This window comes from Bufo bufo, chromosome 5 (genome assembly GCF_905171765.1).
Source record: "Bufo bufo chromosome 5, aBufBuf1.1, whole genome shotgun sequence".
Taxonomy (NCBI): domain Eukaryota; kingdom Metazoa; phylum Chordata; class Amphibia; order Anura; family Bufonidae; genus Bufo; species Bufo bufo.
The window spans coordinates 3314645-3337497 of record NC_053393.1 but is presented as its reverse complement, the minus strand read 5'-3'; the positions used below and the strand labels follow the sequence as shown (position 1 = coordinate 3337497).

Sequence of the window (22853 nt, the reverse complement as noted above, 5' to 3'; positions counted from 1 at the left end):
GAGGAGGGGGATCAGTGCGGCGGCAGCGGGGAGGAGGGGGATCAGTGCGGCGGCAGCGGGGAGGAGGGGGATCAGTGCGGCGGCAGCGGGGAGGAGGGGGATCAGTGCGGCGGCAGCGGGGAGAAGGGGGATCAGTGCGGCGGCAGCGGGGAGGAGGGGGATCAGTGCGGCGGCAGCGGGGAGGAGGGGGATCAGTGCGGCGGCAGCGGGGAGGAGGGGGATCAGTGCGGCGGCAGCGGGGAGGAGGGGGATCAGTGCGGCGGCAGCGGGGAGGAGGGGGATCAGTGCGGAGGCAGCGGGGAGAAGGGGGGATCAGTGCGGAGGCAGCGGGGAGGAGGGGGATCAGTGCGGAGGCAGCGGGGAGGAGGGGGATCAGTGCGGAGGCAGCGGGGAGGAGGGGGATCAGTGCGGAGGCAGCGGGGAGGAGGGGGATCAAGGCGGAGGCAGCGGGGAGAAGGGGGGTCAGTGCGGCGGCAGCGGGGAGAAGGGGGGTCAGTGCGGCTGCAGCGGGGAGAAGGGGGGTCAGTGCGGCGGCAGCGGGGAGAAGGGGGGTCAGTGCGGCGGCAGCGGGGAGAAGGGGGGTCAGTGCGGCGGCAGCGGGGAGGAGGGGGATCAGTGCGGCGGCAGCGGGGAGGAGGGGGATCAGTGCGGCGGCAGCGGGGAGGAGGGGGAACAGTGCGGCGGCAGCGGGGAGGAGGGGGAACAGTGCGGCGGCAGCAGGGAGGAGGGGGATCAGTGCGGCGGCAGCAGGGAGGAGGGGGATCAGTGCGGCGGCAGCAGGGAGGAGGGGGATCAGTGCGGCGGCAGCAGGGAGGAGGAGGGGGATCAGTGCGGCGGCAGCAGGGAGGAGGAGGGGGATCAGTGCGGCGGCAGCAGGGAGGAGGGGGGATCAGTGCGGAGGCAGCAGGGAGGAGGGGGATCAGTGCGGCGGCGCTCACCTTCATAGCGCAGCTGGATGTACAGCAGGTAGTAGATGCAGTCCAGGGTGTGCTGCCGTATGGAGGCGAGAGAGTCCGAGCAGCGAGGGGACAACCTACCGATCAGAAGCCCCAGGTTATGGAAGGTCATCACACACTGCAAGCAAAGAAGAACGTCAGCACAAGAAAACTACAACCCCAAACATCCCCACAATCAGTGGCATTACCAAGAGCTCTGTACAACTACAACACAAGCTGCAATCAGAGCACCCCCCCCCCCCCCAATCCAAAAATCATATTCTCAGGTATACAGAGACACAACCGGCTGATCCACTGGCAGGAGGAGGAACAGAGGAGCAGGATCTGAGGTATACAGAGACACAACCGGCAGGAGGAGGAACAGAGGAGCAGGATCTGAGGTATACAGAGACACAACCGGCAGGAGGAGGAACAGAGGAGCAGGATCTGAGGTATACAGAGACACAACCGGCAGGAGGAGGAACAGAGGAGCAGGATCTGAGGTATACAGAGACACAACCGGCAGGAGGAGGAACAGAGGAGCAGGATCTGAGGTATACAGAGACACAACCGGCAGGAGGAGGAACAGAGGAGCAGGATCTGAGGTATACAGAGACACAACCGGCAGGAGGAGGAACAGAGGAGCAGGATCTGAGGTATACAGAGACACAACCGGCAGGAGGAGGAACAGAGGAGCAGGATCTGAGGTATACAGAGACACAACCGGCAGGAGGAGGAACAGAGGAGCAGGATCTGAGGTATACAGAGACACAACCGGCAGGAGGAGGAACAGAGGAGCAGGATCTGAGGTATACAGAGACACAACCGGCAGGAGGAGGAACAGAGGAGCAGGATCTGAGGTATACAGAGACACAACCGGCAGGAGGAGGAACAGAGGAGCAGGATCTGAGGTATACAGAGACACAACCGGCAGGAGGAGGAACAGAGGAGCAGGATCTGAGGTATACAGAGACACAACCGGCAGGAGGAGGAACAGAGGAGCAGGATCTGAGGTATACAGAGACACAACCGGCAGGAGGAGGAACAGAGGAGCAGGATCTGAGGTATACAGAGACACAACCGGCAGGAGGAGGAACAGAGGAGCAGGATCTGAGGTATACAGAGACACAACCGGCAGGAGGAGGAACAGAGGAGCAGGATCTGAGGTATACAGAGACACAACCGGCAGGAGGAGGAACAGAGGAGCAGGATCTGAGGTATACAGAGACACAACCGGCAGGAGGAGGAACAGAGGAGCAGGATCTGAGGTATACAGAGACACAACCGGCAGGAGGAGGAACAGAGGAGCAGGATCTGAGGTATACAGAGACACAACCGGCAGGAGGAGGAACAGAGGAGCAGGATCTGAGGTATACAGAGACACAACCGGCAGGAGGAGGAACAGAGGAGCAGGATCTGAGGTATACAGAGACACAACCGGCAGGAGGAGGAACAGAGGAGCAGGATCTGAGGTATACAGAGACACAACCGGCAGGAGGAGGAACAGAGGAGCAGGATCTGAGGTATACAGAGACACAACCGGCAGGAGGAGGAACAGAGGAGCAGGATCTGAGGTATACAGAGACACAACCGGCAGGAGGAGGAACAGAGGAGCAGGATCTGAGGTATACAGAGACACAACCGGCAGGAGGAGGAACAGAGGAGCAGGATCTGAGGTATACAGAGACACAACCGGCAGGAGGAGGAACAGAGGAGCAGGATCTGAGGTATACAGAGACACAACCGGCAGGAGGAGGAACAGAGGAGCAGGATCTGAGGTATACAGAGACACAACCGGCAGGAGGAGGAACAGAGGAGCAGGATCTGAGGTATACAGAGACACAACCGGCAGGAGGAGGAACAGAGGAGCAGGATCTGAGGTATACAGAGACACAACCGGCAGGAGGAGGAACAGAGGAGCAGGATCTGAGGTATACAGAGACACAACCGGCAGGAGGAGGAACAGAGGAGCAGGATCTGAGGTATACAGAGACACAACCGGCAGGAGGAGGAACAGAGGAGCAGGATCTGAGGTATACAGAGACACAACCGGCAGGAGGAGGAACAGAGGAGCAGGATCTGAGGTATACAGAGACACAACCGGCAGGAGGAGGAACAGAGGAGCAGGATCTGAGGTATACAGAGACACAACCGGCAGGAGGAGGAACAGAGGAGCAGGATCTGAGGTATACAGAGACACAACCGGCAGGAGGAGGAACAGAGGAGCAGGATCTGAGGTATACAGAGACACAACCGGCAGGAGGAGGAACAGAGGAGCAGGATCTGAGGTATACAGAGACACAACCGGCAGGAGGAGGAACAGAGGAGCAGGATCTGAGGTATACAGAGACAACCGGCAGGAGGAGGAACAGAGGAGCAGGATCTGAGGTATACAGAGACACAACCGGCAGATCCACTGGCAGGAGGAGGAACAGAGGAGCAGGATCTGAGGTATACAGAGACACAACCGGCAGATCCACTGGCAGGAGGAGGAACAGAGGAGCAGGATCTGAGGTATACAGAGACACAACCGGCAGGAGGAGGAACAGAGGAGCAGGATCTGAGGTATACAGAGACACAACCCGCTAATCTACAGGGAAGAGGACCAGGATCGCCAACAGCACAGAGTATTTCAGGAAATGACTGTTGGGATGTCACAGCAGGGTCTCCAGAAGTAATCTGTTTCTCCTGAAATCCTCTGTGCTGCTGGGGACAGCTGTCATCTTTGCAGAAGGAGGTCCTCACATTGACGTTGAGCTTGTGTAGGTAAAAATGAAGGAGGGCGCTGCTCAGCTCCAGGGCACGCTCCCGTTCATGCTCCTTACTGGATCGGATCCAGGGGATCAGGACCTGCAAAGTACAAACAGAACCCAATGAGATGCTGACCCGGCCCAATAACCTGAGCCCTCCCCCCTTCACCTACTCCAAACATTTCCTCCAGTCCGTTAGGGGTTATGTTCCAGCAGAGAAGTCCTTTCAGCAAGTCCTTCAAAGCATCCAACGTGTCCCGATACAGGATCTACAAAACAAAGGGAGAGGGCATGGACTGGAACTGACTGGCCCACCCGCCACGTGGACCCCCAGCCCAGGACAGGCTGGCCCACCCGCCACGTGGACCCCCAGCCCAGGCTGGCCCACCCGCCACGTGGACCCCCAGCCCAGGACAGGCTGGCCCACCCGCCACGTGGACCCCCAGCCCAGGACAGGCTGGCCCACCCGCCACGTGGACCCCCAGCCCAGGACAGGCTGGCCCACCCGCCACGTGGACCCCCAGCCCAGGACAGGCTGGCCCACCCGCCACGTGGACCCCCAGCCCAGGACAGGCTGGCCCACCCGCCACGTGGACCCCCAGCCCAGGACAGGCTGGCCCACCCGCCACGTGGACCCCCAGCCCAGGACAGGCTGGCCCACCCGCCACGTGGACCCCCAGCCCAGGACAGGCTGGCCCACCCGCCACGTGGACCCCCAGCCCAGGACAGGCTGGCCCACCCGCCACGTGGACCCCCAGCCCAGGACAGGCTGGCCCACCCGCCACGTGGACCCCCAGGACAGACAGGCCCACCCACGACGTAGATCCCCAGCCCAGGACTGACAGGTCTACGCGCCATGTAGCCCCCCCAGCCCAGGTACAGCACCCAAGACTGACAGGCCCACCTGCCAAAAAGCCTCCCAGCCCAGGTACTGTGCTCCGGCAGAGGAGGCACCCTGTTCTTCTTACCTCCTGGTGCAGTTCTCCCATGGTCCCGATGGAGACAGGTGGGAGGGGGATGACGGTGGACAGCGCCGTACTGACGAGCTCCGTCTTCTCTGCATCCTTCAGGGGAGGCTCCAGCTTACTGAGGAGCGCATTAAGAAACAACCACAGAGGAGCAGGGGCCCCGGACACATCCCACCCCACCTACAGGTAGAAGGGCCAGGGTAACACCCCCAATCACAGGACCCTTGTACAGAGTCTGCAATCCTTCAACTAATGACATCACAGAAGGGGCATTATCCTGAGCTGCAGGCAACCACTCCAGGGGCCCCATACTACGCACAGGGGCCACTTCTATCATATGTCTTGCACCAGCAGCGCTGTCACTGCATTATATACATATACAGTGATCTGCTGGGCGTTACTGGAAACTGTCAGCAAGCTTGTGGTGTAAGGCCACCATTAACCCCATCATCACCCAGCATTGCGAGTCAGGATACACCAGGTAGGAGCAGGCGGCGAGGGCACGGTGGCGCAGGGCAGACTTCTGGCTGTCCACAGGCTCCAGCTTCAGTAACTCCTGGCAGGACATGAGGGGACACATGTCACATCTCCGGGGCCACACGTGCATCTCCAGATGCCGGGGCCTCGTACTCACCACCAGCTGAGAGATCAGTTCCGACTTGCGGCTGAAGTGGAAGAACCCCGCCTGCGGGCTGCTGCAGATTGCCAGGCCGATCATGGAGACGGTGCGGATGAGGCAGAGCTTCAGGGTCAAGTCCTGGGTACAAGACACCACAGAGGAAACCATCAGAAGGTAGCGTACAGGTGAGGTCAGCTCATCCCTAATGCACGGACCCCCGGAGCAGGATGAACGGATGCACGAATCCAGCACTGGGGTGGCCACAGGGTCACCTGACTGCACAACGGTGACCCTGCAGCGCGGCGGCCAGTCCGGTGACCCTGCAGCGCGGCGGCCAGTCCGGTGACCCTGCAGCGCGGCGGCCAGTCCGGTGACCCTGCAGCGCGGCGGCCAGTCCGGTGACCCTGCAGCGCGGCGGCCAGTCCGGTGACCCTGCAGCAGCGCGGCGGCCAGTCCGGTGACCCTGCAGCGCGGCGGCCAGTCCGGTGACCCTGCAGCGCGGCGGCCAGTCCGGTGACCCTGCAGCGCGGCGGCCAGTCCGGTGACCCTGCAGCGCGGCGGCCAGTCCGGTGACCCTGCAGCGCGGCGGCCAGTCCGGTGACCCTGCAGCGCGGCGGCCAGTCCGGTGACCCTGCAGCGCGGCGCTCACCGTCTAGAAAGCAGATGGATCCCCATCATCCTTATGTGACAGCAAATTACTCAGACAGAAGCACTGAACATGTGAGGAACAATCATCCTCATCATCTCCAGAATTACACAGAACACTAACTCCCACCCTCCACCTGTAATATTATAATGAGAACACCCCCGCCTATAATATTATAATGAGATTACCCCCGCCCCAACTCGTAATATTGTAATGTGAACAACCCCCTGGCTGTAATATGAGATTGCCCCCACCCTGTATTATAATGATAATACCCCCCACCCTGTAATATTATAATAAGCACAGTCCCCGCCCCCCATTACACATGCAAAGATTGGAGGCGCTGATTGCAGTGATTCGGGAAGCAGTATATAATCGGCGCTATATACTGTATATATCTCATACGTCACCTGTATGTGTCCCAGTCTCTCCCGGTAACGGCATCCAACGTCCCCAAGTTGCAGAGGAGCGCGGTATAGCGGAACACGTAGACCCTCCCACCCGCCATGTTAGTTACATAACCGTCACCATGAAAGAGTTAGTAAAGATCAGTAGTAAGATCTAAGAGTTACTATCGCCATCATGAGCCAAACTCCGCAAGATAAAACTGACCCTGAGAGAATGCACACAGCTCCGCTGCACCCACCAGTGACCGAGAATCCATCTACCACCCACCACTCCCAACTCCAACTCCCCCAACCTAGCATCACCCTCCACCACCAACTCCCCCAACCTAGCATCACCCTCCACCACCAACTCCCCCAACCTAGCATCACCCTCCACCACCAACTCCCCCAACCTAGCATCACCCTCCACCACCAACTCCCCCAACCTAGCATCACCCTCCACCACCAACTCCCCCAACCTAGCATCACCCTCCACCACCAACTCCCCCAACCTAGCATCACCCTCCACCACCAACTCCCCCAACCTAGCATCACCCTCCACCACCAACCCCCCCAACCTAGCATCACCCTCCACCACCAACTCCCCCAACCTAGCATCACCCTCCACCACCAACTCCCCCAACCTAGCATCACCCTCCACCACCAACTCCCCCAACCTAGCATCACCCTCCACCACCAACTCCCCCAACCTAGCATCACCCTCCACCACCAACTCCCCCAACCTAGCATCACCCTCCACCACCAACTCCCCCAACCTAGCATCACCCTCCACCACCAACTCCCCCAACCTAGCATCACCCTCCACCACCAACCCCCCCAACCTAGCATCACCCTCCACCACCAACCCCCCCAACCTAGCATCACCCTCCACCACCAACTCCCCCAACCTAGCATCACCCTCCACCACCAACTCCCCCAACCTAGCATCACCCTCCACCACCAACTCCCCCAACCTAGCATCACCCTCCACCACCAACTCCCCCAACCTAGCATCACCCTCCACCACCAACTCCCCCAACCTAGCATCACCCTCCACCACCAACTCCCCCAACCTAGCATCACCCTCCACCACCAACCCCCCCAACCTAGCATCACCCTCCACCACCAACTCCCCCAACCTAGCATCACCCTCCACCACCAACTCCCCCAACCTAGCATCACCCTCCACCACCAACTCCCCCAACCTAGCATCACCCTCCACCACCAACTCCCCCAACCTAGCATCACCCTCCACCACCAACTCCCCCAACCTAGCATCACCCTCCACCACCAACTCCCCCAACCTAGCATCACCCTCCACCACCAACTCCCCCAACCTAGCATCACCCTCCACCACCAACTCCCCCAACCTAGCATCACCCTCCACCACCAACTCCCCCAACCTAGCATCACCCTCCACCACCAACTCCCCCAACCTAGCATCACCCTCCACCACCAACTCCCCCAACCTAGCATCACCCTCCACCACCAACTCCCCCAACCTAGCATCACCCTCCACCACCAACTCCCCCAACCTAGCATCACCCTCCACCACCAACTCCCCCAACCTAGCATCACCCTCCACCACCAACTCCCCCAACCTAGCATCACCCTCCACCACCAACTCCCCCAACCTAGCATCACCCTCCACCACCAACTCCCCCAACCTAGCATCACCCTCCACCACCAACTCCCCCAACCTAGCATCACCCTCCACCACCAACTCCCCCAACCTAGCATCACCCTCCACCACCAACTCCCCCAACCTAGCATCACCCTCCACCACCAACTCCCCCAACCTAGCATCACCCTCCACCACCAACTCCCCCAACCTAGCATCACCCTCCACCACCAACTCCCCCAACCTAGCATCACCCTCCACCACCAACTCCCCCAACCTAGCATCACCCTCCACCACCAACTCCCCCAACCTAGCATCACCCTCCACCACCAACTCCCCCAACCTAGCATCACCCTCCACCACCAACTCCCCCAACCTAGCATCACCCTCCACCACCAACTCCCCCAACCTAGCATCACCCTCCACCACCAACCCCCCCAACCTAGCATCACCCTCCACCACCAACCCCCCCAACCTAGCATCACCCTCCACCACCAACTCCCCCAACCTAGCATCACCCTCCACCACCAACTCCCCCAACCTAGCATCACCCTCCACCACCAACTCCCCCAACCTAGCATCACCCCCCACCACCAACTCCCCCAACCTAGCATCACCCTCCACCACCAACTCCCCCAACCTAGCATCACCCTCCACCACCAACTCCCCCAACCTAGCATCACCCTCCACCACCAACTCCCCCAACCTAGCATCACCCTCCACCACCAACTCCCCCAACCTAGCATCACCCTCCACCACCAACTCCCCCAACCTAGCATCACCCTCCACCACCAACTCCCCCAACCTAGCATCACCCTCCACCACCAACCCCCCCAACCTAGCATCACCCTCCACCACCAACTCCCCCAACCTAGCATCACCCTCCACCACCAACCCCCCCAACCTAGCATCACCCTCCACCACCAACTCCCCCAACCTAGCATCACCCTCCACCACCAACTCCCCCAACCTAGCATCACCCTCCACCACCAACTCCCCCAACCTAGCATCACCCTCCACCACCAACTCCCCAACCTAGCATCACCCTCCACCACCAACTCCCCAACCTAGCATCACCCTCCACCACCAACCGCCCAACGACCCCCCAACCTAGGATCGTCCTCCACCACTCCCTCTCCCACCACCAACCCCCCCAACCTAGCATCTCCCCCACCGACCCCCCAACCTAGCATCACCCTCCACCACCAACTCCCCAACCTAGCATCTCCCCCACCGACCCCCCAACCTAGCATCGCCCTCCACCACCAACTCCCCAACCTAGCATCTCCCCCACCGACCCCCCAACCTAGCATCACCCTCCACCGACCCCCCAACCTAGCATCACCCTCCACCACCAACTCCCCCAACCTAGCATCACCCTCCACCACCAACTCCCCCAACCTAGCATCACCCTCCACCACCAACTCCCCCAACCTAGCATCACCCTCCACCACCAACTCCCCCAACCTAGCATCACCCTCCACCACCAACTCCCCCAACCTAGCATCACCCTCCACCACCAACTCCCCCAACCTAGCATCACCCTCCACCACCAACTCCCCCAACCTAGCATCACCCTCCACCACCAACTCCCCCAACCTAGCATCACCCTCCACCACCAACTCCCCCAACCTAGCATCACCCTCCACCACCAACTCCCCAACCTAGCATCACCCTCCACCACCAACTCCCCAACCTAGCATCACCCTCCACCACCAACTCCCCAACCTAGCATCACCCTCCACCACCAACCGCCCAACGACCCCCCAACCTAGGATCGTCCTCCACCACTCCCTCTCCCACCACCAACCCCCCCAACCTAGCATCTCCCCCACCGACCCCCCAACCTAGCATCACCCTCCACCACCAACTCCCCAACCTAGCATCTCCCCCACCGACCCCCCAACCTAGCATCACCCTCCACCACCAACTCCCCAACCTAGCATCTCTCCCACCGACCCACCAACCTAGCATCACCCTCCACCACCAACCTAGCATCACCCTCCACCACCAACCTAGCATCACCCTCCACCACCAACCTAGCATCACCCTCCACCACCAACCCCCCCAAACTAGCATCTCCCCCACCGACCCCCCAACCTAGGATTGTCCTCCACCACTCCCTCTCCCAACGCCAACCCTTCAACCTAGGATCCCCAACTCAGTCACTCACTTCACAACCTAGGATTCTCCCCGCCAAGCCCCCACCTAGGATCTCCCTTCACCACCAAGCCCCCAAAACTAGGATCTCCCCACACCTAGGATCTCCCTTCACCACCAAGCCCCCAATACAGGATCACCCTTCACCGTGCAAACCCCCAAAACTAGGATCTCCCTTCACCACCAAGCCCCCAAAACTAGGATCTCCCTTCACCACCAAGCCCCCAGTACAGGATCTCCCTTCACCGTGCAACCCCACCCCCAAACCTAGGATCACCCTTCACCGTGCAACCCCCCCAAACATAGGATTGCCCTCCACCACCAAGCCCCCAAACCTAGGATCTCCCCCACTGACCCCCCAACCTAGGATCGTCCTCCACCACTCCCTCTCCCAATGCCAACCCTTCAACCTAGGATCCCCAACTCAGTCACTCACTTCCCAACCTAGGACCTCCCTTCACCACCAAGCCCCCAAACCTAGAATCTCCCTTCACCGTGCAAACCCCCAACTTAGAATCGCCCTACACCACCAACCTAGGATCTCCCTCCGTCCCCCCCACCCCAACGCCAAGCCCCCAACCTAGGATCGCCCTACACCACCAACCCCCCAACCTAGGATCTCCCTCCGTCCCCCCCACCCCAACCTAGGATCTCCCTCCACCACCACCCCCTCCAACCTAGGATCCCCCCACCTGCGCCCCCCACACCGCAATTTATAAATTCCACTGACAACGCCAACACCCCGATCTAGGATACCCCCTGCCACCCACACCCAAATGTAGGGTGCCCCCAACAACAACACCCTAACCTAGGGTCTCCTCCCCCTGTTGCTCTTTATTTGGGCTTGTTACTGGTGAGGCCAGCATCAAATCTAAGTTCCATAGGGTTGTGGGCCCCTCGGTCAGACACCCTGGCACCCCTCCTGGTGTAAGCATGCAGGTAGCAGAGAGTAGAGGGCAGGAAGCAGGAGGGCAGTAAAGCTCCACACACTGTACCTTGGGCTCTACCTTTATCCCCAGAACCTGAGGGGTAAATCAGACGAACAGAGAATTAGGTTCGGCAGATGTGGAGAACACGTGTGCAGGGGCAGACCCCACAAGGGCCTTATACTGGGCTCTGGTAGAGACTGGCACAGAATGGGCATTAATATGAACATCATGGGCACCTCTACACAGGGTGGAGGGATTTACCCTGTGCCCACTGCTTTTTGGGCTAACACAAGGGGCACTGGGCATAATAAAAGGGAAGATGGCACTAGCGCCTCACCTTGGTGTGGAAGTAAAGGAAGACATTGCGCAAAATATCCGATTCAACCCGAGGAAGCACAAGCTCTATGGGGGCGTGCACCGCCACATAACCGTAGCACAGGATGAGGGCGCTCTTGATCTTCTCCAGGTCGACATCTGCTCGATCCTGAAAGCAGAAGAGAAAGATCTTGAAGGAGGTCGTCGACTAATCATCTACAGCAGGTATAGTGACCTGGGTGGCAGACATGGCGCCAAACACATCCTGCCATCAACTGGATGTACGCAAGCGGGCGAGACAGAGATACAGAGGGGGGAGGAACTGAGGGTGTCAGGGGCAGAGTAGCAGTTCTGGGTGCAGAGTCAGGCTCAGAACAGATAGTGAGGGCAGTACCTGGGGGTAGGTAGTCGTGGCCACTGTACCGAACTGTTCCGTTAGATGCTGCGAGGAGCGGCCGATTGTGGGGAAGGAAGCGTTAGTCAGTGGCGGCATTTACCTGCAGAATGAGGACATTCATTTCTATGGGAGTGACGAAAATAGACCAGGGCTGGCTCAGCTATTTCCGTCAGACTGTGCGGTGCGCGTCCTATTCATTTCAATGGGACTTCCGAAAATAGCCAAGCGACACGCAGTCCCATAGGAATGAATGTAGGGCGGCTGCACATATGTGAAGAGCCCTCCGGCACTTTGTGCGCTCCGTTCTCAGTGTATGTGCGGGTGCCAGAGGTGGGAGCCGCACCCATCAGATATTGGGGGCATATCCTAGCGATATGCCCCAAATGTATGAGATGGGAAAACCCCTTTAAGATTCCCAGGACAGATTAGAAAATTATGCGGCAGCACCAGTGGGGGGCGCGTCGTGGGTGTATGTAGTAGAAGAGGTATGGCACCAGTGGGGGGCGCGTCGTGGGTGAATGTAGTAGAAGAGGTATGGCACCAGTGGGGGGCGCGTCGTGGGTGAATGTAGTAGAAGAGGTATGGCACCAGTGGGGGGCGCGTCGTGGGTGAATGTAGTAGAAGAGGTATGGCACCAGTGGATGGCGCGTCGTGGGTGTATGTAGAAGAGGTATGGCACCAGTGGATGGCGCGTCGTGGGTGTATGTAGAAGAGGTATGGCACCAGTGGGGGGCGCGTCGTGGGTGTATGTAGAAGAGGTATGGCACCAGTGGGGGGCGTGTCGTGGGTGTATGTAGAAGAGGTATGGCACCAGTGGGGGGCGCGTCGTGGGTGAATGTAGTAGAAGAGGTATGGCACCAGTGGGGGGCGCGTCGTGGGTGTATGTAGTAGAAGAGGTATGGCGCCAGTGGGGGGCGCGTCGTGGGTGAATGTAGTTGAAGAGGTATGGCACCAGTGGGGGGCGCGTCGTGGGTGAATGTAGTAGAAGAGGTATGGCACCAGTGGGGGGCGCGTCGTGGGTGTATGTAGAAGAGGTATGGCACCAGTGGGGGGCGCGTCATGGGTGTATGTAGAAGAGGTATGGCACCAGTGGAGGGCGCGTCGTGGGTGTATGTAGTAGAAGAGGTATGGCACCAGTGGGGGGCGCGTCATGGGTGTATGTAGAAGAGGTATGGCACCAGTGGAGGGCACGTCGTGGGTGTATGTAGTAGAGGTATGGCACCAGTGGATGGCGCGTCGTGGGTGTATGTAGAAGAGGTATGGCACCAGTGGATGGCGCGTCGTGGGTGTATGTAGAAGAGGTATGGCACCAGTGGATGGCACGTCGTGGGTGTATGTAGTAGAAGAGGTATGGCACCAGTGGGGGGCGCGTCGTGGGTGTATGTAGTAGAAGAGGTATGGCACGTCGTGGGTGTATGTAGTAGAGGTATGGCACCAGTGGATGGCGCGTCGTGGGTGTATGTAGAAGAGGTATGGCACCAGTGGATGGCGCGTCGTGGGTGCATGTAGAAGAGGTATGGCACCAGTGGATGGCGCGTCGTGGGTGTATCTAGTAGAAGAGGTATGGCACCAGTGGATGGCGCGTCGTGGGTGCATGTAGAAGAGGTATGGCACCAGTGGATGGCGCGTCGTGGGTGTATGTAGAAGAGGTATGGCACCAGTGGATGGCGCGTCGTGGGTGCATGTAGAAGAGGTATGGCACCAGTGGATGGCGCGTCGTGGGTGCATGTAGAAGAGGTATGGCACCAGTGGATGGCGCGTCGTGGGTGTATGTAGAAGAGGTATGGCACCAGTGGATGGCGCGTCGTGGGTGCATGTAGAAGAGGTATGGCACCAGTGGATGGCGCGTCGTGGGTGTATGTAGAAGAGGTATGGCACGTTGTGGGTGTATGTAGAAGAGGTATGGCACCAGTGGATGGCGCGTCGTGGGTGCATGTAGAAGAGGTATGGCACGTTGTGGGTGTATGTAGAAGAGGTATGGCACCAGTGGATGGCGCATCGTGGGTGTATGTAGAAGAGGTATGGCACCAGTGGATGGCGCGTCGTGGGTGCATGTAGTAGAGGTATGGCACCAGTGGAGGGCGTGATGCGGGTGTATGTGGCAGGGGTACGGCACCAGTAGAGAGCATGACGCGGGTGTATGTGGCAGGGGTACGGCACCAGTAGAGGGCATGACGGCGGGTGTATGTGGCAGGGATCCGGCACCAGTAGAGGGCATGACGCGGGTGTATGTGGCAGGGGTCCGGCACCAGTAGGGGGGGTGTGACGCGGGTGTATGTAGCAGGGCTACGGGAGCGCAGTCCAGACACGTGATGATGCGGTGCTGGGGCGTGCAGTAACCTCAGCCTCCTATAACATGTGCTGTTGATGATCGTACGCCCCCGGCCTCCGGTGCAGGTCAATTCCTGGGGGAGGAAGTGGCGGCCATGTTCTTCAGCATCACAATAACACGGGGTCTGCTTTGTCCATTAGAGCGAGGTCTGAAGATCAAATTAACATTCCCCTCATAGAGCGTCACTTGTACGGTGGGAGGGGGCGCAGTGCCAGTGAAGACACAGGCTGTCCGCCGACGCCATCGCGCCGCCTAGTGCAACATGATCGCCAGCAGCAGGATAAAGCTACAGGTAAAGGGGTCCCAGCGGGCACTCTCCCTCCAGAACCCGCACCGCCAGAGCATGCCCACAGACGGGACATTGTGTAGGACAACCGCCCCATCATACACACGCAAGCGCTAACTTCAACGCAGATGCCGCAACGGGGGTGTGGTGGGCTTAGGGGTTCGAGGTTGGGGGGCGCACACTGGAAGCGACACCCCGGGAGGTGGGGCACACTGGAAGCGCTGCACGAACCTTGAAGAGGTTGAAGATTCCCGTGTACTTCTTCATGAAGTCGGATTTCAGGAAGTCGGACATCTTGTCCAGAGTGTCCTCCAGGTGATGAGCTGAGCAAATGCCGAAAGCAACAGCGAGACCCTACAACACAGAGATAAGCGTCATCCAGGGGCGGGCACCACCCGCTCCTCAGCGTCATCCAGGGGCGGGCACCATCCGCTCCTCAGCGTCATCCAGGGGCGGGCACCACCCTCCCCTCAGCGTCATCCAGGGGCGGGCACCACCCTCCCCTCAGCGTCATCCAGGGGCGGGCACCACCCTCCCCTCAGCGTCATCCAGGGGCGGGCACCACCCTCCCCTCAGCGTCATCCAGGGGCGGGCACCACCCTCCCCTCAGCGTCATCCAGGGGCGGGCACCACCCTCCCCTCAGCGTCATCCAGGGGCGGGCACCACCCGCTCCTCAGCAATCAGGCCGAAACGTCGGATCAGGAAGAGATCTGAAACCAGTTCTGTGACAGCAAGCAGAGGTGGAACCTGTCCTGACCTGCTCACACAGCTGAAGGCTTGTCATAATGTGTAATGGCCGGACACCCTCGTCTCCCCAATACTCCACTGACTGCGAGAGAATAAACCCCAACCTCCTGCTGCACTACATTCCCCAGCATGCCCATCCACACACCATGATGTCCTACTCATTAGCTTCTCCTCAGCAGTCTCCCCACAATACCGGGGTAGTCGACTGATTTCCTGACATGCTGGGAGTTGTAGTTGTAGCTCCCATTTCCTGGTCTTCACCCCCTCCCTGCAATAGGCAGTACCTCTCGCTCCGCTTCATCCTGGTAGTGGGCACCGGTGAGCAGCTCCTGCAGCTCCTTCCTGACCACCTCCCGGTTGGTACAGGTGCCCAGGACGCTCCCGATGCATTTATAGAGGAAGTTCTGGGGATGAACCACGAAAGACAAAGAGATGAACGTCGCCCTCTGCTGGGCACTGACCACCATAACTCCCATCATCCCTGAAGGCCCAGCACTCACCTTCTCCAGGGAGGAGGAGTTGTAACTGTTCAGTTGTTTCCTCATCTCCTGTGACAACTGACAGATCCAGAGGTCATCTGACACGGCCAGCAGCGAGTCCACCAGGAGCTGAACCAGAGCACAGTCAATGTACCGGACCCCTGGGGCTAGTAAGCCCTCTGCCCCGCAGGCTGCTCCCCTGCCTCTAGCAAGCCCTCTGCCCCGCAGGCTGCTCCCCTACCTCTAGAGTAAGCCCTCTGCCCCGCAGGCTGCTCCCCTACCTCTACAGTAAGCCCTCTGCCCCGCAGGCTGCTCCCCTACCTCTACAGTAAGCCCTCTGCCCCGCAGGCTGCTCCCCTACCTCTACAGTAAGCCCTCTGCCCCGCAGGCTGCTCCCCTACCTCTACAGTAAGCCCTCTGCCCCGCAGGCTGCTCCCCTACCTCTACAGTAAGCCCTCTGCCCCGCAGGCTGCTCCCCTGCCTCTAGTAAGCCCTCTGCCCCGCAGGCTGCTCCCCTGCCTCTAGTAAGCCCTCTGCCCCGCAGGCTGCTCCCCTGCCTCTAGTAAGCCCTCTGCCCCGCAGGCTGCTCCCCTACCTCTAGTAAGCCCTCTGCCCCGCAGGCTGCCCCCCTGCCTCTAGTAAGCCCTCTGCCCCGCAGGCTGCTCCCCTACCTCTAGTAAGCCCTCTGCCCCGCAGGCTGCTCCCCTACCTCTAGTAAGCCCTCTGCCCCGCAGGCTGCTCCCCTACCTCTAGTAAGCCCTCTGCCCCGCAGGCTGCTCCCCTACCTCTACAGTAAGCCCTCTGCCCCGCAGGCTGCTCCCCTGCCTCTAGTAAGCCCTCTGCCCCGCAGGCTGCTCCCCTACCTCTAGTAAGCCCTCTGCCCCACAGGCTGCCCCCCTGCCTCTAGTAAGCCCTCTGCCCCGCAGGCTGCTCCCCTACCTCTAGTAAGCCCTCTGCCCCGCAGGCTGCTCCCCTACCTCTAGTAAGCCCTCTGCTCCGCAGGCTGCTCCCCTACCTCTACAGTAAGCCCTCTGCCCCGCAGGCTGCTCCCCTACCTCTAGTAAGCCCTCTGCCCCGCAGGCTGCTCCCCTACCTCTAGTAAGCCCTCTGCCCCGCAGGCTGCTCCCCTACCTCTAGTAAGCCCTCTGCTCCGCAGGCTGCTCCCCTACCTCTACAGTAAGCCCTCTGCCCCGCAGGCTGCTCCCCTACCTCTAGTAAGCCCTCTGCCCCGCAGGCTGCTCCCCTACCTCTAGTAAGCCCTCTGCCCCGCAGGCTGCTCCCCTACCTCTACAGTAAGCCCTCTGCTCCGCAGGCTGCTCCCCTATCTCTACAGTAAGCCCTCTGCCCCGCAGGCTGCTCCTACCTTCAGTAACCGTTCCTCCCATGCCGTCTGCTGATTAAGTTTGTCATTCGTTTCTATAAAACAAGAAAAACAAGTGTCAGAAGATTGACAATACCTCTGCTTGCTGTCAGGAAAAATTCTTATTTACATCTAGAGAAACAAAAACTGTCCTAACCAAGACTCATCACACAGCTGAGGACTTGTTACAATGTATTTGTAACAGCAGTACAAATTTCTCCTGTCCTGACAGTTTGTTACAATGTATCAGGGCAGATAACGTCTAGACTGGATACAACTGTAACAAACCCTCAGCGCTGAATGTTTACAGCCTCCAGAAGGGTGGGTGCCCGGTGTGTATATGGGCGAGCTCTCCTGTGCACTGCAGCCCAGGGCTTGTTATCTGAGGTTAACCTGCTCAGGCGCGGCTTCTATAGGGGGCGCTACTCTCATCTTCAGCAATTTCATCCTTAGAACACCAGCATGGAAGTGAAAGCAAGCACTGGAGACCACCATGGCCCCCATCCTCCAGCAACATACAAGGTGCACTGCAGAAAACCCCCGACAAGTAAACGGCCCGCCGGCGACCACAGAACGGCGCCTTACTGGGGTTATGTCACCACATGCCTCCCGTTCTGGATGGGCTGGACACATGCATCCTGCATCTGAGGGGGTGGACGTAACCCTATCAATCTGGGGGGGGGGATCCACTGACAACCTCACGTCTACGGTCGGCGACACCTACGGATCCTACAGAGAGCTAGAGCCGAGACCCCCGACTATACACCAGGTGAAAGAGTAATCCCACCTTCTAGGAGGTGCAGCAGCGGAGGGATCTCCTGCTCCCAGCACGGTCCTATAGTCGGGTGGATGTTAATCTGCATGATGGACAGAAGACGGAGAGCAGCGGCGTTCCTGCCATCGCTGGGTTCTAGGGAGGCCGACACCACCTGGAAAAGAGACCGACATGGACCAAAGCAGAAGAGACAGCCACCCCATCTTCCCTTCTACCCTATTCCTCTCCTCCCCACCCCCCAATCAATCATCTTCCTCTGCCCCCACCCCCCAATCAATCATCTTCCTCTGCCCCCCCCCCCCCCCCCCAATCATCTTCCTCTGCCCCCACCCCCCCCCCCCAATCATCTTCCTCTGCCCCCCCCCCCCCCCCCCAATCATCTTCCTCTGCCCCCCACCCCCCCCCCCAATCATCTTCCTCTGCCCCCACCCCCCCCATCATCTTCCTCTGCCCCCACCCCCCCAATCATCTTCCTCTGCCCCCACCCCCCAATCATCTTCCTCTGCCCCCCCCCCCCAATCATCTTCCTCTGCCCCCCCCCCCCCCCCCGATCATCTTCCTCTGCCCCCCCCCCCCCCCAATCATCTTCCTCTGCCCCCCCATCTTCCTAAATGAGGTATAAATAAGACCTAGGTTTGCACCCACCAGGAGACGAGCAAATAAAGCGTGTGGAGACGGCAGATTCACTGTGAAGACAAAACGGAGATGAATCAGACGAGGGTTTCATACAGAGGATATGGGGGGGGGGGGTACGGAGCACTTTTGGGGGGGTTTACACCCACCGTTCACATTGTAGTTGATGAGCAGCTGCTCCACGCCTTCCTCCTGCTTCTTCTGCCCCATATGGACCAGGCTCTTACAGACGGGGGTCAGGGCATTGGTGAACTGGATGGGGACCACAAACTCCAGCAGGTAGGGCCACAGGATCTGAAACACGGAGCGGTTTACACTGCTGACATTCCGACAAGGTTTGCCGCCCACCATAGGGGCAGAATGATGCTAAAGAAGCCGTACTCTCCTCACTGATCCCCGCGCCTGTCGGGCCCTCACTGATCCCCGCGCCTGTCGGGCCCTCACTGATCCCCACCCCTGTCGGGCCCTCACTGATCCCCACCCTTGCGCCTGTCGGGCCCTCACTGATCCCCACCCTTGCGCCTGTCGGGCCCTCACTGATCCCCACCCCTGTCGGGCCCTCACTGATCCCCACCCCTGTCGGGCCCTCACTGATCCCCACCCCTGTCGGGCCCTCACTGATCCCCACCCCTGTCGGGCCCTCACTGATCCCCACCCCTGTCGGGCCCTCACTGATCCCCACCCCTGTCGGGCCCTCACTGATCCCCACCCCTGTCGGGCCCTCACTGATCCCCACCCCTGTCGGGCCCTCACTGATCCCCACCCCTGTCGGGCCCTCACTGATCCCCACCCCTGTCGGGCCCTCACTGATCCCCACCCCTGTCGGGCCCTCACTGATCCCCACCCCTGTCGGGCCCTCACTGATCCCCACCCTTGCGCCTGTCGGGCCCTCACTGATCCCCACCCCTGTCGGGCCCTCACTGATCCCCACCCCTGTCGGGCCCTCACTGATCCCCACCCCTGCGCCTGTCGGGCCCTCACTGATCCCCACCCCTGCGCCTGTCGGGCCCTCACTGATCCCCACCCCTGCGCCTGTCGGGCCCTCACTGATCCCCACCCCTGCGCCTGTCGGGCCCTCACTGATCCCCACCCTTGCGCCTGTCGGGCCCTCACTGATCCCCACCCTTGCGCCTGTCGGGCCCTCACTGATCCCCACCCTTGCGCCTGTCGGGCCCTCACTGATCCCCACCCTTGCGCCTGTCGGGCCCTCACTGATCCCCACCCTTGCGCCTGTCGGGCCCTCACTGATCCCCACCCTTGCGCCTGTCGGGCCCTCACTGATCCCCACCCTTGCGCCTGTCGGGCCCTCACTGATCCCCACCCTTGCGCCTGTCGGGCCCTCACTGATCCCCACCCTTGCGCCTGTCGGGCCCTCACTGATCCCCACCCTTGCGCCTGTCGGGCCCTCACTGATCCCCACCCTTGCGCCTGTCGGGCCCTCACTGATCCCCACCCTTGCGCCTGTCGGGCCCTCACTGATCCCCACCCTTGCGCCTGTCGGGCCCTCACTGATCCCCACCCTTGCGCCTGTCGGGCCCTCACTGATCCCCACCCTTGCGCCTGTCGGGCCCTCACTGATCCCCACCCTTGCGCCTGTCGGGCCCTCACTGATCCCCACCCTTGCGCCTGTCGGGCCCTCACTGATCCCCACCCTTGCGCCTGCCGGGCCCTCACTGATCCCCACCCTTGCGCCTGTCGGGCCCTCACTGATCCCCACCCTTGCGCCTGTCGGGCCCTCACTGATCCCCACCCTTGCGCCTGCCGGGCCCTCACTGATCCCCACCCTTGCGCCTGTCGGGCCCTCACTGATCCCCACCCTTGCGCCTGTCGGGCCCTCACTGATCCCCACCCTTGCGCCTGCCGGGCCCTCACTGATCCCCACCCTTGCGCCTGTCGGGCCCTCACTGATCCCCACCCTTGCGCCTGTCGGGCCCTCACTGATCCCCACCCTTGCGCCTGTCGGGCCCTCACTGATCCCCACCCTTGCGCCTGTCGGGCCCTCACTGATCCCCACCCTTGCGCCTGTCGGGCCCTCACTGATCCCCACCCTTGCGCCTGTCGGGCCCTCACTGATCCCCACCCTTGCGCCTGTCGGGCCCTCACTGATCCCCACCCTTGCGCCTGTCGGGCCCTCACTGACCTCCATTTCCTGGTCTGGGCTCAACACACAGGAAGTGGCAGGACTGACCAGTGATTGGCTGAGCAGACGTAGCCCACGGGGAGAGACATGGGCAGGAGAGAACGGCGAGGACGCAGCGCGCACCGGAGCCACCACAGACCAGTGGGGGAAGGGGTTAACCCATTGCAATTTCCAGGAGTTTAATGACCCTACTAACCCATGGGGGTGGTAGTTGTGGACTCACGTGGCTCATGCGCTCCACCGTGGTGCTGATCAGGTACAGGGTGTTGATGCTGATCCGTCTCACACTTTCTTCAGTCACTTCTTCCTGTTGGGAGTTCTGCCGCCGCGGCTGAGGATGGAAGAGGGATGATTAATGTTGGCTGGATGTTACCCTACATGCTTGGGGTTATAGTCATCGGTGAGGCCTGGAGCGGGGTCACGGTGGCCGCAGATCACCCCCCCTCACCGAGCTCTCCGGAGTCATACAGCACAGCCGGATGATGTACTGCAGCATCACCTCTCCCCCCGGCTGCTCCAGGTATCGGTGGTGCGCCATCGCGCTGATCAGCTGCACCATCGCTTTCCGAACCTGAAAGAGAGGAGGGTACAGGTGACGGGATGGGGGCTCCGCCAAACAGGGGCCCCTAGGCAATCCCCTCGGCCAGACAGGGGCCCCCAGGCAATCCCCCCTGCTAGACAGAGGCCCCTGGGATGTCACCAAACAAAGGCCCCACCAGAGAAGGGAGGAGAGAGGCCCCCGGGATTAGGCCACTACATGGTGCCATCTAAGCCCACCTGGTTGTGTCTGGTACTGCAGTACCTGACTGGTGGGGGCCACACTGACGGTCTAGTCCAAGGACAATCCATGGATGTAAAACCTTGCAGTATTTCACTACCACGCTCGTCTGAGGGGCAGCTCTGTGTGCAGAGGATGCTGGGAACGTCTGCTCAGCCGCGCTCACCTGGTTGCTGCCGTCCTGGAGCGGCGACCTGACTGCGGCGAGAATCAGCGCCTTCTTCACTTCCATCAAAGACGCTGAAATCCAAGACAAAGAGTGAGAGAAGCCGTCGCCTCCTCCCGGCAGCTCAGCTATAATCCTACAGCCCGACAGAACTCTGCAATCAGGATCCAGTGTTCTGTGACTGCTCTCGAGGCCTCTCACAGCTGAGGACTTGTTACACTGTATCAGTGCTGACTGCACTGATATAGTGTGAGCTGGCCCTTTAATCATAGCTACAGGTGTAGAGGCCTCTACGGAGAGAGGCTAGAACATGATCCACCCCTGCCCCCGACTTACCGGCAGAGTTGATGACTTGCTTCAGGACTACCAGGGTCCCCACACGTGTTTTGGGGTTATTGGCCTCCAGTTTGGGGAGCAGAAAAGACAGCAGGTGATCCGGGAAGATGGAGGCTGCGGGACAAAGGAATGGAGGTGACTAGGAAGCCTTGGCTCCATCAATGGCAGTCACGGACGATCTGCTGCCTGCTCAGCACACAGTACAGTCATTTACTTCAGGGTTCCTTTAAGACAGTGATCCACAGCCCCTCATACAGCACTCATGTGGTACCACAAGACCATCCCTCTGAAGAAGAGTCTGTAAAAGACCCCCAGACCACAGCGGAGCATCTCACCAGAATATGCTGCGCCCCCCACTTACCGAGCACCGTGAAGCAGCGCAGGGCCTCGTTCCGATTCCTCGCCAGCATCTGTGTGGGCGCCTCCATGGAGGAGCAGATCTGACGACAGGACAACATGGAAGAGTCAGAGACAGGACGTGGACCCCCATTAGGGTCAATGTACGGGGTGACGGACTGAGACCTCACCTGGGTGTGCAGCACCGACAGCACCGAGTCTATCTGAGGCTCCAGTGTGCGACTCTCATTAGACACCGCGCTCTCCAGGATCTGACACAGGCTCTGAGGAAGAGACATCCAAGAAACAGCTGGATCTGAGACTAAGGAAAGAAGAGGGGCAAAGGAGGCGGGCGGGCGGGCGCGCAGAGAAGAGAAGAGGAGGCGGGCGAGCGAGCAGAGAAGAGAAGGCGGGCGAGCGAGCAGAGAAGAGAAGGCGGGAGAGTGAGCGCGCAGAGAAGAGAAGAGGAGGCGGGCGAGCAGAGAAGAGAAGAGGAGGCGGGCGAGCGAGGAGAGAAGAGGAGAGGAGGCGGGCGAGCGAGCAGAGAGGAAGAGGAGGCAGGAGAGTGAGCAGAGAAGAAGAGGAGGCGAGCGAGAAGAGGAGGCAGGAGAGCGAGCAGAGAGGAAGAGGAGGCGGGAGAGCGAGCAGAGAAGAAGAGGAGGCAGGAGAGCGAGCAGAGAGGAAGAGGAGGCAGGAGAGCGAGCAGAGAGGAAGAGGAGGCGGGAGAGCGAGCAGAGAGGAAGAGGAGGCGGGAGAGC

At 60.2% G+C, this 22853-nt stretch overlaps 1 protein-coding gene across 6 annotated transcripts in view; it reads right to left on the bottom strand.

The window, feature by feature from the left end:
* Nucleotides 1-22853, bottom strand: part of MROH1 (maestro heat like repeat family member 1) — an 82813-nt gene that overhangs the window by 27116 nt on the left and 32844 nt on the right. For all 6 annotated transcript variants that reach the window (XM_040433189.1, XM_040433194.1, XM_040433190.1 and 3 more), the window contains 21 exons: nt 22287-22379; nt 22121-22199; nt 21760-21873; nt 21424-21497; nt 20928-21050; nt 20703-20810; nt 18489-18633; nt 18352-18392; nt 17719-17860; nt 16935-16987; nt 15593-15700; nt 15377-15496; nt 14576-14698; nt 11352-11498; nt 11081-11107; nt 5288-5410; nt 5130-5209; nt 4654-4771; nt 3859-3954; nt 3681-3785; nt 939-1074 (listed from right to left, as the gene is read on the bottom strand). In XM_040433189.1, coding sequence (XP_040289123.1) covers nt 939-1074; nt 3681-3785; nt 3859-3954; nt 4654-4771; nt 5130-5209; nt 5288-5410; nt 11081-11107; nt 11352-11498; nt 14576-14698; nt 15377-15496; nt 15593-15700; nt 16935-16987; nt 17719-17860; nt 18352-18392; nt 18489-18633; nt 20703-20810; nt 20928-21050; nt 21424-21497; nt 21760-21873; nt 22121-22199; nt 22287-22379 — 2155 coding nt within the window. The remainder of the gene's footprint in view (nt 1-938; nt 1075-3680; nt 3786-3858; nt 3955-4653; nt 4772-5129; nt 5210-5287; nt 5411-11080; nt 11108-11351; nt 11499-14575; nt 14699-15376; nt 15497-15592; nt 15701-16934; nt 16988-17718; nt 17861-18351; nt 18393-18488; nt 18634-20702; nt 20811-20927; nt 21051-21423; nt 21498-21759; nt 21874-22120; nt 22200-22286; nt 22380-22853) is intronic.